Source organism: Jaculus jaculus, chromosome 21 (assembly GCF_020740685.1).
Source record: "Jaculus jaculus isolate mJacJac1 chromosome 21, mJacJac1.mat.Y.cur, whole genome shotgun sequence".
NCBI classification, from domain to species: Eukaryota; Metazoa; Chordata; class Mammalia; order Rodentia; family Dipodidae; genus Jaculus; species Jaculus jaculus.
The window spans coordinates 13,926,619-13,943,489 of NC_059122.1; the positions used below are offsets into that span (position 1 = coordinate 13,926,619).

General features: G+C 44.9%; 1 protein-coding gene across 1 annotated transcript in view; it reads left to right on the forward strand.

Moving 5' to 3' along the window:
* The first annotated feature begins 6,224 nt into the window (after nt 1-6,224).
* LOC101595919 (zinc finger protein 14-like) overlaps nt 6,225-16,871 on the forward strand; it is a 33,218-nt gene continuing 22,571 nt past the window's right edge. The window contains 3 exon segments of the mRNA XM_045139262.1: nt 6,225-6,339; nt 15,584-15,716; nt 15,909-15,969. Coding sequence (XP_044995197.1) covers nt 6,337-6,339; nt 15,584-15,716; nt 15,909-15,969 — 197 coding nt within the window. The 5' untranslated portion in view covers nt 6,225-6,336.

Sequence of the window (16,871 nt, forward strand, 5' to 3'; positions counted from 1 at the left end):
AGAGACAGAGGAACACCTTGGCTAAGACAGCTTAGCTGTAACGATTAGTCAGCGAAAAAAAAAAAAAAAGTTTAGTCAGAGATACAGCAGCACCTTGGCCACCACAGCTCAGCTGCAAAAGGGAGTCAGAGATAGAGCGGCACCTTACCAGCATGGCTCAGCTGAAACAGAGAGTCAGAGATAGAGTGGCACATTTTCAAGAATAGCTCAGCTGGATAGGGAGTCAGAAAAAGAGTGGGACCTTGGCCAGCACAGCTCAGCTGGAATAGGGAGTCAGAGATAGAGGGGCACCTTGGCCAGCACAGTTCAGCAGGAATAAGGAGTCAGAGATTGATGAGCACCTTGGCCAGCACAGCTTACCTGGAATAGGAAGTCATCATAGATAGAGCGGCACCTTGGCCAACACAGCATAGCTGGAATAGGGTGTAAGAGATAGAATACACCTTTTCCAGCACAACTTATCTGGAATAGGGAGCAGAGATAGTGCGGCAATTGGCCAGCACAGTTCAGCTGGAATAGGGAGTCAGAGATAGAGCGTCACCTTGGCCAGCACAGCTGAGCTGGAATAGGGAGTCAGAGATAGAGCAGCACCTTGGCCAGCACAGCTGAGCTGGAATACGGAGTCAGAGATAGAGCATCACCTTGGCCAGCACAGCTGAGTTGGAATAGGGAGTCAGAGATAGAGCGGCACCTTGGCCAGCACAGCTTAGCTGGAATAGGGAGTCAGAGATACAGAGGCACCTTGGCCAGCACAGCTCAGCTGGAATAGGGAGTCAGAGTTAGAGCAGCACTTTAGCCAGCACAGCTCAGCTGGAATAGGGAGTCAGAGATAGAGCGCACCTTGGCCAGCACAGCTCAGCTGGAATAGGGAGTCAGAGATACAGCAGCACCTTGGCCAGTACAGCTTAGCTTTAATAGGGAGTCAGATAGAGCAGCACCTTGGCCAGCACAGCTGAGCTGGAATAGGGAGAGATAGAGTGTCACCTTGGCCAGCACAGCTCAGGTGGAATAGGGAGTCAGAGATACAGCAGCACCTTGGCCAGCACAGCTCAGCTGGAATAGGGAGTCAGAGATACAGCAGCACCTTGGCCAGTACAGCTTAGCTTTAATAGGGAGTCAGATAGAGCGGCACCTTGGCCAGCACAGCTCAGCTGGAATAGGGAGTCAGAGATAGAGCGCACCTTGGCCAGCACAGCTCAGCTGGATATGCGGGTCAGTGATACATGGGTATCTTGTCTAGCACAACTTAGCTGGATCCCATAGTCTTACTTAAAATTGGCACATGTCTTCTTTGTTCTCTGTGATATGGCCATAATGAAAATGTCCTCTTAATTCTCTGTTTTCTTTTTCCTTTATTTTGTGAGATAGGGTCTCACTCCAGTCTAATTCGGCCCTTTAGTCACTTTGCAGCCCAGGCTGCCCTTGAGCTCATGACAATCTTCCTACTTTGGCCACCAAGTGCTGTGATTAATGGCATGAGGCAGTCTTCATGGCTTTCTTGTTTGTTTGTTTGTTTAATTGGGTGTTTGATCATGGGTGGCTGAGCGTAGTTTGTTAGTTGTGTCAGGGCTTATGCTCTGTCCATGCCCATTCCAGTAACAGTGGTAATATAATTAGGAACATATATAAGCCTGGGAAATTAAAGTCCTATCATTTCTAAGAATTGTATTTTTGACGACTATATCTTTGTAAAGGAAATACTAAGCTTTGTATTTTTGTTTATTCTTATTTATTTATTTGAAGGCAACAGACAGGGAGCGATTTAGGCGGGGGAGGGGAGGTAGAGAGAGAGAGGGAAAGAAAGAATGAGAGAGTTGGCACACCAGGACCTTCAGCCATTGCAAAGGAACTCCAGATGCATGCGCCAACTTGCGTATCTGGCTTATATGAGTTCTAAGGAATTGACCCTTGAACCATGGTCCTTAGGCTTCACATGCAAGCATTTAACCACTAAGCCATCTCTCCAGGTTTGTATTTTTGGGAAATTTGGACCTGGAGCAAAATAAACAAATAACGAAAATAGCAGTCATTAGCATCACAGTTATACAGAGGTTTTTAGAACTTTGACCTCTAGGCAAAATTTAGAATCTTCAAAGTTTTAGGCATCCTGACAAATACAGAAAACACTATTAATGACCATAAATTGCCTTACTGTCTGATGTCCAAGTATCTTTCATATATATTATAACTATATTCCAGACCTACAATTATTTAAAATACATCAGCTGGGGCTGGAGAGATGGCTCAACTGTTAAAGGCACTTGTTTGCAAAACCTGAAGTCTTGGGTTCTATTCCGCAGTTCCCACATAAAGCCAGATACACAAAGTAGCACTTTTATCTGGAGTTCATTTGCTGTGGTTGGAGGCCCTATTTCACCCCTTCTTTCTCTTTTTATATCTCTCCCTTCCTCTGCTGCAAATAAATAAATATTTATATTTAAAATAATAAATAAAAGGTATTAGCCTAAACATGTCATGTACTCTGTTATGTTTTAGGGGTTTTTTTGGTCAGGAAATCAAAATCCTTATAAAGCTAGATGTGGTGGTACACGCCTTTACTCACAGCACTTGGAAGACAGCAGTATGAGGATCTCTGTGAATTTGAGGCCAGTCTGGTACTACAGAATGAGGGGCAGGTCAGCCTGAGCTAGAGTGAGACCCTTTCCTTGAAAAAAATCAAAAGACATACAAAAGAAGAAAAACCTGATGGACTTTACAGAAAACAGAAGCCCTAATTGTTATAAGCTACTGTACTTTCATCCTTTAAAATCAGATCTTTTGTAAGTCTTATTTACTAAGACCAATATTTTAAGAAATCCTTGTTGTAAACCAGGTGGGGTGGCACATATCTGTAATCTCAGCACTTTGGAGGTAGAGGTAACAGAACCAGGAATCTGAGGCAATGTCAATTACATAGCAAGATTGAGACCAGCCTGGGATACATGACATCTTGTGTTACATGAAACTTTTTCTTCCCTGGGGAGATGTGAACACACATCTCTTCAAACCTAGACAGAACACAAGGGATAAGCTGGGCATGGTGGCATAAACCTTTAATCCCAGCGCTTGGGAGGCAGAGGTTAAGAGGATTGCTGTGAGCTCAAGGCCACCCTGAAAAGAACTCAAGTGACGGACCAAAGGATGATTATACCAAAACCAATTTTGGATTTGCTGAGCACGTAACTACTCTTCAGACAATTACTCCCTGCAACCAGGTCATACAGCTTAATTCCCACCCAGTAATAAGGTAACTGCCACCACTTGTAAACTGGAAGCATTATAGGCAATGGAGCTGATAAATGAGGAGTGATTTCTAGTAGGTTGGCACGTTCATGAAGGGCTTCTTTTACCATCCTGTACTGCTCAATATCCAACTTCATGATGGCCTTCTGAAGGTATCTCACACCACCGTGGATCAATTTAGTGCTTCTGCTGCTGGTCCCCGATGAGAAATCATCTCTTTCTACAAGGGCTGTTTTTAGTCCTCTGGTGACAGCATCCAGTGCACAGCCACTGCCTGTTGCTCCTCCTCCAATAACAAGAATATCAAATTCTGATGTGTTCTGCAAAGTCAGGAGCTGAGCTTCTCTGGAAGGAGGCTCCCTGTTAACAGGTTCTGCAAGGTACTCTGCTGCTTCCACATAGGCCAGGTTTACCTGAGATGGATCATCACCCATGGGGCAGGGGCGCAGGTTCCTCCAAGCCAGGGCGGAGTCGGCCTCCCCAGGAATCGGACTCTCTCGGACATGGGCTGGTGGAGAGGCGTGCCGGGATGTCACTTGGGTCAGGCGGGCAATTTTGGTGAACCAATGAGTTTATTGGGGTAACTTCCAAAGCACGAGTGACTCAAAGGCAGCTGTATCACCAAAAAGCCCACTCCATCATACGTGTCAATTTATGGAAACCACATCTTTGGAGCATATTGCTGAACCTGTGGGCAGCTCAGTTGGTCAGAATCTCTCTCCCCCAGAAGTTTGCTTGGTCTATAATCTTGTGGAGGTGACTTGTGACCTGTTATGCTTTAGCTAGCTCAGTCTTGCTTACCTCCAAAGCCTCTTTAGCTTCTCTCTTACTTCCAGGAGGGAATGTTTCAACTTTTAAATACGCAGGAAATTGTTACCTAACACCTTGTTTCAACACCCCCCCCCAAAAAAAAGTAGAAAAGCAAACAAAATTTCTAGTTATGCACTGAGGGATATGGCCCACGCCTGTAATCCCGACACTTAGGGAGCTGAGGCAGATTGTGGTGGTTTGAATGTAAAATGTCCCCCATAGCTTTGTGCTTTGAATACTTGGTTCCCACCTGGTGGCAATTTGGAAGTGATGGAACCTTTGGGCAGTGGAGGCTTGTTGGAGTGGGTGTGTCACTGGGGAACTGCTTTGGGGTAATAAAGCCAAGTTCCACATCCAATATTTACACTATTTCCTTCCAGCTGATGTGGATACTTGACCCAGGCTTTCTGCTCTTCCTGTTATGTCTTCCCCTGGAAACCATTAGCTGAAATCCACCCTTTCCTCCCATAGCTGCTTCTGGTTATGTATTTTGTCCCAGCAACAAGATGGTGACTGCTACACAGGTGAATCATGAGTTAAAGGCCAGATTGAGCTATTGATAGGAGTCAGTAATTGGCTAGGTAGCTTAGAACTGAGTAAACCCAAAGTGAATGTCTTTAAAACTTAACAGTTTTTAAACTTTAAAAAATTTATGAGAGAGAGAGAGAGCGCGTGCATGAATGAGAGAGAATGGGCGTGCAAGGGCCTCCAGCCACTGCAAACGAACACCAGACACATGCACCACCTTATGCATATGGCTTACATGGGTCCTGGGGAATTGAAGGGAGTTCCTCTGGAGAGATTGCTTAGTGGTTAAGGCATTTGCCTGCAAAACTTGTCCCTTTTAGGGGCTGGGGGGTTGGCTTAGTGGTTAAGGCGTTTGCCTGCAAAGCCAAAGGACCCACGTTCGATTCTCCAGGACCCCAATAAGCCAGATGCACAGGGGGCGCACACATCTAGAGTTCGTTTTTAGTAGCTGGAAGCCCTGGTGTCCCCATTCTCTCACTCTCTCTCCCCTTCTTTCTCTGTTAAATAAATAAATAAATAAATAAAATAAAAAAAAATCTTATCTCTTTTAAAGTTGCTCTTAGTTGCTATTGTTTCTGTTTTTTTTTTTGGGGGGGGGTGAAGGGATATGGGCATCTACAATTCTTACCAGAATGGGGAGAGAAAACTTTTAGCTTCTATCCACTTCGCCTCTAACAAGTTACAACTTATGGGGTGGAGGGGAGGGGAGGAGGAAACAAAAGCCAGAAAATATGCAAATGTAAATTTAGCTGTGAGATAAATTATCAAAATGTGAAATGACAAGTCTCTTCCTGAGTATGAGGAGTCTCCCTGTGGTGCCAACTTCAAGCTGTTTGTCCACTCAGCATGGGCTTTCCTGAAGACATTTTAATTCTTTTGCTTGGGCTCATGTTTCACTGTCACAGCAGAAGAAAGGAGGGCAGGAAAAGCTTCTGTATTTCTTTAGGTGTCTGCTCCAGGACAAGTGATGGATCCTCTGCAGGCCTTCATTTCAGCAGCTGTATAATCATGCTTACGGACATGTTTTCTCTTCAGGATGTGGGTTTTTATTGTAACTTGGGGCCAAGGGGGCTGCTTGTTTGAACTAAGCTAAATGTTTGCTTTTCTCTCCTCTGGATTCCTTTTAGCATATTGCTACATGCATCGAATAATTTACATTCCCATGTTGACATCTTTTTTTTTTTTTTTCTTGTCTAAAAAACGTGTTGGTTGAGAGAAAAAGTGGGAGAAAGGCCTGGCCACGATTCCAACAGCCAAATTCTTCAAGTGTGGCGGGATCAGGCTTTTGCCCCCTGTTGCACCTACCACTCCTCTGAAGTCCGTGGATGAGACGGGGACTCTGGAATTTCTTGATCAACTTCCTGACGTCATTTCCAGGAGGAATCAGGAGTGGCTCACTGAGTGGAGTAGAAAGACAGGGCCAAGCTGGGCTTCACAGGCTGAGCAGGTCGCCTTCCAGGGAGGGCGCCCGGGCTGCGGGGATGTGTCATTTTGGCTGCTCTCTGTCACCGGGAGAACGCAGGGCCTCGGTAGCCAATCAGAGCGCCCGGGGCGGGGCCATCGGAAGCCGCCCAATCAGGTTCTCCGGTGGGCGGGGCGGACATTCCTTCCCCTCCATCTTTCTTCCTGGCGCCGCCATCGTCGCGGCGTTCTCCTGGCGACCGAGAGCGTCGCGGGCGGTCCCGCGTCTGTCGCGGCGTGACAGCTGGCCCCGGGGCCTGCGCCGGAGACCGCCGGACCTGCCCGAAGCCCGTCATGGTGAGTGTCGGCGTCACACGTCCATACCGGCGAGGAGGGTCTGCGGCCGAGTCCGCCGGGGCCGCGCTCCCCCTGTGCCCGGGGCGGGCGGCGGCGGCGGGACCCCGGCGTCCTCTCCCGGCCGGAGCCTCTGCGCCCGGCTGGGCGGCGAGGGTCGCGGGGAGACTCGGGCTCTGCGGGCCGGGGAGCGGCGGGCGGTCTGCGCCTGCGCGGTGCGCGCTGGAGGCCGGCTCTGCTGCACATCGGCCTCCAGAACCCACGGCCTCGGCTCCTGGGCCCAGCAGGGCTTTTTGAGGATGGACGGCCCTCAGAGCCCCAGCGACCCAAACCCGTCAGAACCAGGCAGCCGCGTGCTGCTGTGGGCTTGGTTGGGAAGTTGTATTGTCCCTGTGACGTAGTCGCTCCAAAGTGCCTTGGCACCAGTTTGCCCCAGTGATTTCTATTTATTTTGGTTTTTCGAGGTTGGGTCTCACTTAGCTCAGGCTGACCTGGAATTCACTACGTAGTCTCAGGGTGGCCTCGAACTCATGGCGATCCTCCTGCCTCTGCCTCCCTAGTGCTGGGATTAAAGGCTTGCGCCACCGCCCTGTTTTTCATGTTTTTAAAAAATATTTATTTATTAAGAGGCAGATATAGAGAATGGGCGCACCAAGGCCTCCAGCCACTGCAAAGGAAGTCCAGACACATGTGCCACCTCGTACATCTGCCTTTACATGGGTACCGGGGAATGGAATCTGGGTCCTTAGGTTTCTCAGGCAAGCGCCCTAACCGCTAAACCATCTCACCAGCCTTGCCCCGGTGATTTTAAATATGCTGGGCAGACAGAGGGAGGACCTAACATTCTATGACGAAGAATCGCTGTGTGCCATAGGGGCAAGCCGCAACTCTACAGTGTTGGGATTGTGTTAGTGGTGAGAAATGACAAGGCTTGTTACTCGAGTTTGGGGACGAGCAGTAGAAAGAAAGTAGTGGAGGAGGGGATAATGGAGAGTGGCGCCAGCGAATGTCCTCTGATCCCCCACTTCAGGTCAGACTGTCTTTAGGGTAACTATAAAGGAGACCTTGTGCGCCAGCTCAAGTTGAGTCGGAGATCACAGCTGGCTATTTTGTTGTTGTTGTTCTTTTAGAATGGGCTGGCCAAGGCCTCTAGCCACTGCAAAGGAACCCCACATGCATGCATCACCATGTGCATCTGGCTTATGTGTGTTCTGGGCACTTGAACTTGGGTCCTTAGGCTTCGCAGGCAAACGCCTTTAACTGCTAAGCCATCTCTTCAGCCCATAATTGGCCTTGAAGGAGAGAAACTTGAGCAGTTCAGTATTCTGTTTCTTCTGGTCATTTCAGCCAGCCAAACGTTTTGTGTCTGTATGAGTGTGTGTGTGGTGTGTGTACATTCCCTGACGTGCCTGTGGAAGCCAGAGGTTGACACCAAGGTATTGGTTGAGGTCTCACATCTGAGCCCAGAACTCTCCAGTAACGTGGTCTTGTTAGCCTGCTGGCCCTGTCTCCCCCTCCAGAGTGCCGGCATTTCCTAGGTGCTGGGAGTCTATACTCAGATTTTAAAAGGCATTTGGAAAGTTTGCATCTGACCAAATCCTACCAGAGCAGCATTAACTTGGTCTAAAAGGGAGGGTGTTTTCCAAGAACAGAAAGTACTGGAAGTAGGAAGATCTGTAATCACTGCTGTTTACCAGAGTTAATACGTGGGCAAAACTCCCTGTCTGCAGCTGTTTTTCTTTACTTCCCACACAGTTGCTATAGTTAAGCTGTAATTTGTGCCTATTGAAGTTCTGCCTGATGGAGAAAAAGATGATTTTGTGTGTGCGTGTGTGTAAGTAAAGTGGTCTTTGTCCCACATTCTGGCACAGAGAACCTAAAATTTTGGAATTTCTTGGGCACTGGGAATGTCTCTGGTCCTTCCTGCCAAGCACCCTCTAGGCAATATCAGAATTCTTGCGAATAGGTGACTCGTAGTGGCACCTCTGTATTACCTCACGGTGGGAACTGGTGACCAGAGAGAGCAAGCAGATGCTTTGAACTGGCATCTGTAGTGCGTTCAGTGTGCTGACGCTGCACCTTGAGCTTGTCATGACTCCTCTGTTCTGGATGGTGTCATAGCTGAGTTGTGGAACATTCAGTGGGAATTTGGAGAATGTTAAGTTTTCAACAAATGGCACCCATTCAGTGTGAGACAAAGTGTAAGGAAATGCCATCACTGGTCTGAACCTTCAACTGACTGGGTGTTCACTTGTCAGCATTGATCCTTTTGAGGAGGGAGACTTTTCACATAGGAAGAAGGGACAGTGTGTTATGTGGAAGTACCAGAATGAAGCTTCCTGCTTTCCAGATTTCTCTCATTGCCTTGGAGTGAGACACCCACACCAATGAGATGGTCTTTAAGCTTAGGAAAGAGTTGGACCTTGATGTGGGTGGCTGGGGATTTGAACCTGGGCCTGCATGTTTTACAAGCAAGTGCCTTTAACTGAAAAGCTATCTCCCCAGTGTGTGTGTGTGTGTGTGTGTGTGTGTGTGTGTTTTAAACATGGCTGTATAAGATGTAACCAACTTTGATGAGCTTTTCAGAAGGCCAGAAAGAGTTGAATTTGTTGACTTCTTGTCTGCAACTTTATTGATGTTATTTGTTTTTATTTTTTATTGAGACGGAGGGGATGGGCACACCAGGGCATTTCAGCTGCTGTGAACAAACTCCAGATGCTGCTTATACCCCCTTGTGTGCATGTGTGACATTTCATGCTTTGTGTCTGGCTATGTGGGACCTGGAGATTCAAACATGCGTTCTTAGGTTTTACAGGCAAGTTTAACTGCTAAGCCATTTATCCAGCCCTGATTTTTTTTTTTTTTTTCAAGGTAGGGTCTCGCTCTAGCTCAGGCTGACTTGGAATTCACTATGTAGTCTCAGGGTGGCCTTGAACTCACGGTGATCTTCCTACCTCTGCCTCTTGAGTGTTGGGATTAAAGGCATGTGTCACCATGCCCGGCTAAGCCCTGATGTTTTGATTACCATTTTTCACATGATTTTCCCTGCGGAGATTTAAACAAGTATCTGTTTGTCCCAGATAGGGCACCAGCAGCAGACCAAAGAAATGATTCCAGCCAAGTCTAGCTTGGTGATCCAAGGGAGTTTATTGAGGTTACTTACAGAGGAGAATGGATGACTTAGGCAGCTGCTTCACCAAAGAGTCCTGTACCAGCATGGGCATCAGCTCATGAAAGCTGTGTCTCCATAGTCCCCCACTCCACTTACAGGAGTGCCACCAAAGAGTCCTGTACCAGCATGGGCGTCAGCTCATGAAAGCTGTGTCTCCGTAGTCCCCCACTCCACTTACAGGAGCGCCACCAAAGTCTCTTCATCCCCAGCATTTGTCCACTGCTTATGTTGTTTACTGCTCCAGAAAAAGGCCTTCTTCCAATCTCGTGAGCTTCCTGAGTCTTGTAAATGTTCTTGTGAGTGGGTACATGTGGACCAGAGGACAGCCACTCTTTTTTGAGACATGGCCTGGCACTGGTCTGGAATTCACCAACTTGGCCAGGCAGGCTAGCTCAGGAGCTCAGGGATCTGCCTGATTTTGCCCCCAGCACTGGAATTGAAGGCATGTGCTACCACATCCAACTAGTTTTAGATGGGTTCTGGGGATCAAACTTGGGTCTTCATGCTTGGAAAGCTTGACCTGTATGGGCTTACCTTGTAAGTTCTTGTGAGTTTCATTATCCTCCATCTAGGAAGGATTTGTCATTACCTTGCTCCTCTTCTCTGGTCTTATTATGTAGAGGGCCAGATTGCTATGTCTTCATTTTCTCTTCTACTGAATTCATTCATTCATTTTTTTTTCTTTTTACTGTTTGTAAAAAAAAAAATATATATATGTGTATGTGTGGCACACCAGTGTCTCTTGCTACTGAACACTAATGCCTGTCTAGCTTTATGTAGGGTGGCTGGGAATTTGAACCCCAGACCTGCAATCTTTGCAAACAGGCACCTTTAACTGCTGAGCTATCTCCCCAGCCCCTAGGCTTCCTCTTGCTTTTTCTGCATCCCAGAATCTTTACAGCATACCTTCAATTCCATGTTACTTGACATGCTTAAATTTCTTATGAGGCTTCTCTTATATCTGTTACTTGGAGGTTAGTAGTTTCATTTCTTGATTGTTTAAAGGTTTTTCTATTGAATTCTAGTTCTGAAATTCACTATTCTTACATCTAAAAGATGTGTGACTGTATTTCAAAAAGTGTTCAGGCTTTATTTTTCCCACTTTATAATAATTTGTTACCTGCCTGTGAGAGAAAGTATATAGCACGTGTGTTCAGGCATCAGAGTGTCCTTGCGTCACGTATTACATTGTGATTTCTGATATTATTGCACAATGGCTGCTGTATCATTTTTGTCTATATATGGGGCCATTAAATTCAGTTTTCTTCAATCCCCAGTACCACAAGAAAAACAGATTTAGTTTTTATTTTGTGTAATGTACTTGCTAACAGTTCTGTTAAGATTGTCTTGAAGAGTGGAGTGTGTCAGTTAGCTCTGCATTACTGTTACAAAATACCTGGGACAGGGCTGGAGAGATGTCGAAACGGTTAAGGCGTTTTCCCGCAAAGCCAAAGGGTCCTGGTTCAACTCCCCAGGACCCATGTAAGCCAGATGCACAAGGGGGCGCATGCAGCTGGAGTTTGTTTGCAATGGCTGGAGGCCCTGGCATGCCCATTCTCTCTCTCTACCTGCCCATCTCTGTATCTCTCTCAAATAAGTAAATAAAAATAAAATAAAAACAAAATACCTGGGACAAACAAAGGTGGAAAGATTTATTTTGGATGTTTTCCAGTATTTCAGTCCATGCCTAGCAGGGTCTGTTGGCTTGGGTCTTTGGTGAGAGAGATCATGCTAGTTGTAGAGGAATGCTTGCTTATCTCATGACAGCTGGGTGCAGTGGGCTTGAAATGACATCCACAATCAAGAGTTATGTTTCTGTGACCTACTTCCACCAAGCTAGTCCCTTTCTGCCATGTTTTCTACCACTTTGAAGTCATCATTTAGTTATAAACTTAGGAATGGTATTAATTTATTGATAAGATCAGTGTATTTATGGTTCACTCCCTCCCTCAAATCACTGCCTCTGAATATTAATTTACTGGGGACCAGGCCTACAATGTATGAGTCTCTTGGGGGGGCATGAAACATCCAAATCATAACATGGAGTTCATATATTAAAAAGTATTTGTATTTGTTAACTGAGCACATTATTTTTCCAAAGACAGTTATCATGCATATTAGATTTAGTTATGTAGGTTTATTTGAGGTGGGGTCTCAATGTAATCATGGCCGAACTGGAACTCACCTGTGGCCCCAGGATAAACTTGAACTCATAGAAATCCTATTACCTCAGCCTCCCAAGTTCTGAAACTAAAGAAATGCTCTAGAGTAGACATTCAGCTAGTTAAATACTTTTATAGTTGACCACCTAGGCTATTTTTTTTTTTTTTTTTTTTTTTTTTTTTTGTGGGAGAGGTATGTGTAAGGTGTTATTTTGGTGACATTAGTGACGATCATTTCCATTCATTAGTTTAAGACTGTGTTTTTCTGTTAGCAAAGGGAAATGTTCTTCATGAGCCTGTTTTTAATGTTCAATCATGACTGGTCAAAAATATATCAGGTGCAAACTTACAAATGCAATATGCTAGTATAGGCACAGAACAGTGGCTCAATTATACAAGTAACAAGTTGTGTGAAAATTTTCCCATTGGAACAGCTCAGTAAAGATTCATCATCCTCGGGCTGGAGAGATGGCTTAGCGGTTAAGTGCTTGCCTGTGAAGCCTAAGGACCCCGGTTCTAGGCCCGATTCCCCAGGACCCACGTTAGCCAGATGCACAAGGGGGCGCACGCGTCTGGAGTTCGTTTGCAGAGGCTGGAAGCCCTGGCGCGCCCATTCTCTCCCTCTCCCTCTGTCTTTCTCTCTGTGTCTGTCACTGTCAAATGAATAAATAATAAATGAACAAAAATATTTTTAAAAAAAAACATTCATCATCCAGGAGAATATATTGTTGCATGCCTGAAATCTCAAGATACTCAAGAGGATGAAACAAGGATTTCTATGAGTTGAATGCCAGCCTGGGCTAAATAGTAAGTTCTAAGCTAACCATGTCCCCTTACACCCCCCCCCCAAAAAAAAAATCCAGTCAGTGCTTCAGGACTGGATTAGCTCATCTTTCTGTGATGAACATGTGGTGGCTTGAAGCAGATCATAAACTCATGTGTTACAAATACCTGTTCCCTAGCCTATGACAACTTGGAATGTGGCGTCTTCCTGGAGGAGATGTTGCTTTATTAGTCCTTAGCTGCCAATATTAGTTGGACTCACTCTGTTGTTGCTGTTGTCCACCTGTGGTGGCAGAAGTGCTCATGCCATGCTTTCCTCAGCCACCATGAAATGTGCCTTCCATACTGTAGGCAAACTAAAAACTTTCTTCCCATCATCTGCTTTCAGTCTAGTGCTTTGTCTGTGCAACAAGCAGGTAACAGGAAATTGAGACCAGAGGAGTGGGTTTTACTGCTAAAAACCTGACTGAGTAGCTTTTGATCTTTTGGACCTGACTTGCGGAGGGAATATGGAAAGATTTGAAACTTTTGATTCAAAGGCTTTGCAATGCTGAAAGTAGAGCTTAATATGAAACATACTTGTGGGACTTGAAAGACATAAATGCAGAAAGAATTGTACTTGGCTTATGAAGGAAGAACGTGACTAGAGCTGGACTAGAGGCAGTGTGTGTGAGTGACCTGCCGCGTTCTGCCCACACCCTAAGAACGTGACTAGAGGCAGTGTGTGTGAGTGACCAGCCGCATTCTGCCCACACCCTAAGAACGTGACTAGAGGCAGTGTGTGTGAGTGACCAGCCGCATTCTGCCCACACCCTAAGAACGTGATCAGGCTTGGATTAGAAGAAACGGACTGGCATGAGCAGAAGGTTATGGCACAGAAAGAAATGAAATCGTGGCTAGAGACTACAGCTCGGCTCAGCTGCAGTTGTTTAAGAGAGTGCATTGCTGAACTTGGGCCAGCTGTGCTGCATTGGGACAGTAGGACGAATGCTGAGGGAATTTTCTGGTTCTTCAGAGTCAGTTTTATTCCTCCCTGAATTAACAAATTTGATAGCCCAATTGGTACTATGGGAGTATAGCAAATGTAAGAAAAAAAGGGTCATTGGATTTGCAGCACCATTTGTGGTTTTTTTTTGGGGGGGGGGCGTGGGGAATGGCTACTGACTGTTGTGAGGCAGGGTTGTTGGAGTCCCTACATGTAGACCGAAAGGAGCCTGGCATGGATGAACCGTGGGTTACAGTGAAGACCCTGGGGCTTTTGGAGATGTCAGGATTATGGAATGGCTGTGAAACAGAGGTGTTGGCTTGGGATGGAGTTTTGCCATGGTTGTGGGCAACCCTGCTGGGGGGGTGGAATTGGAACCTCCAGAACTTTGTCACAGGTCCTAGATGCCACACTTATACCTTCAGGTTTGATATTTGCCCTGTTTGTTTTAAATTCGGTATTCATTTAATTTGTTGTTAAGCCATCTCTTGCAGGATGAATGTTCACTCTGTGCCATTACATATATGTAATAGGTTCACAGTTACAGACTTTGGACTATGGGGCTGTTAGACAATATTATGATTGACTAAAAAAAAATAATAAAAAAGCTATGGGAATTTTTTAAGTTGAATGCATTTTTATGTCTTGAAATGGTTGTGAGTTTGTGGGGACCAGGGACAAAATATGGTTGTTTTGAATCAGATGTCCCCATAGACTCACGTATTCAGAATGATGGCGGCTTGGAAGGTGGAGCCTTACTGGGGGAGATGTGCTGCCAGGGGAGGGCTTGAGGTTTATCAGCCTGCAGCTTGTAAGTGTTAGCTGGCTGGCTCTGTTGCTGCTGTTACTAACTGGTATAGCAGAGGTGACATCCAGCCTCTGCTCTTGCCAGTCTTCCTACCATCAGAAGCTTCTCTGGGAGACTGTAAGCCAAAATAAGAACTTGCCTCCCACTAGCTGTTTTTGCTTCTTCCCAGTGAGAAGGAAGGAAACCACAACAGAACATCTTACAAGTCTGCAAGGACAGGAGTTCAACAGCAATAACAGCCAAAAAAAAAAAACCAAACCAAAAACAACATTGTTTTGGTTTAAACTTTGGAAACAGTCTCTCTTATTTATTTATTTATTTATTTGGTTTTTCAAGGTAAGGTCTCACTCTAGCTCAGCCTGACCTGGAATTCACTCTGTAGTCTCAGGGTGGCCTCGAACTCACAGTGATCCTCCTACCTCTGCCTCCCCAGTGCTGGGATTAAAGGCATGCGCCACCATGCCCGGCTCTCTTATTTATTTTTATTTTGGTACGTATGTGTTTAGATGTATGTGCACACATAATTCCTTTCTAAGAATATGCAGTCTCAGGACAGCCAGTGGTTTTTTTCTTTTTGTTTATATTTTGTTTTGGTTTTGCTATTTGAGAATATGTGTTACTATACATTCAATGTTGGCTTTGAACTCATTAGGCTGGCTTTAAACTCATAATATTTCTGCCTCTGCCTCCTTAGTGTAGACAGGTGATGATCACTGTTATGCACATTAAGTAATAGAAATTTGTTATGAGACGTACAAATGCCCTGTGTGCAAACAGAAATGAGAAAAAAACTACAAATGTTGAGTCAAAGAAAATAATAGAAATTAGGAATACAGAAATATAATTGATGTTTGTATTATGCCCATTGCTTTTCCAAGTAGTTCCAGTTTAATAAGGCATCTGTTGTGTGAAAGGATATGAATATGGATAGAGAGCAGATATGACCATCAGGGCATGGAGTGAACATTTGGAAGACACTGCACCACATGAATTGAGTGTGGAGTCAGGTGTGTTTGATGCACACCTATAATCCCAGTAGGGAGAGGCAAGTTAGAGGCCTTGTTTCAAACAAATAAAACTATAAAAATTTGAATTGATGGGCTGGGGAGATGGCTCTGGCTAAAAGTGCTTGCTTACCTAGGTTCAATTCCACAGGCACTCACATAGAACCGATGGGCTCATGCACTGGCAGGAGACCCTATTATGCCCCTCCCCTGTCATGTAAACACATGTGGAGAGATAACTGAAATACAAGTATGTATTTCTTTTTAAATGAGTTGAGTCTGTATCTCTTAAAGGTGTTGTGAATTTCACCTTTTATGTATGGTATCTTCTAGGAGCCTGTGACCTTTGAAGATGTGGCTGTGAACTTCACCCTGGAGGAATGGGCCTTGCTGCATCCTTCCCAAATTAAACTGTACAGAGATGTGATGGAAGAGACTTTCAGGAACCTAACAGCTATATGTATGGGTGAGATCACTCACTTACCTAATCTGAGAACAAATCTACCTTGCTCATTAGTGTTGTTCCCTGATTTGAGTATGGGAAGGGTCATTGGTGGATGCACCAAGCATAAGTCACATCACACCATTAACCTACTTAGAATCTGGCATTTTTTCCTATAATTAAATTTATATTGATTTTTCTGGTTCTGCATTTTAGAACAAACACAGGAAGGCCACAACATTGAAGATGACCACAGAAGTTCCATGAGGAGTCTAAGGTAACTTGCCTTCCCAAATGAGAGTAATACCCTTCCACGTGGGGCCAACTGGAAATTTAAAAAGAACAAAAAGCAGAAGTATACAAATAAGTCTAGATTCAAAATTATTTCATCTGAGACTTTGTTCATGCCCAGATTTATTAAAAATAACACATATCTAGGTGTGATGGTCCACATCTATAATCCCAGCACTCAGTAGGCCTATGTGGGAGGATTATTGTAGCCTGAGGCTAACCTGGGCTATAGAATCAATTCCAGGTCAGCCTAGGCCAGAATGGGACCCTGCCTCCAAAAAATTAAAAGTGTGTGTGTGTGTGTGTGCACACGTGTGTATGTATGTACATGTATACATACATGTGTATAGTCAGTTTTCTGTAACCTTTGTTATTTAAAGAAATAATTCATTGCTAACCTAACAGTTGTATTTGTGTATCAATTTTCCATTTTTTATTGACTTACTAATTGTACTCACTGATAAATACAGAAATAATGAATACAAAACTTTCACTTGTTGGGTTTTCTCCTCAAAACTTTTAATAATATTATATGAATTTGCCTATAGGCTTTAGGCACAATGTGTATAGAAAACATAAAGACATTCGTATTTTATACTGTTATCCATCCTCAAGATAACATGTGTATATGCAAATATCTCAAAATCCAAAGTACTTGTCATCCCAGCCCCTTGTAGTGAATACTCACATGTAATTGGCTCTTGATACTGAGAAGCAGGCATGGTGCCACAAGCCTCCAATCCCAGATATTCAAGGCTGGCACAAGAGTGTGGTCAGTTCCAGACCAACCACATGGGGACCTCACCAAATAACCTTTAATGTTTGAAAAACAGTTAACAAAGATAATAAAAAACCTCATGAGGGCTGGAGAGATGGCTTAGCGGTTAA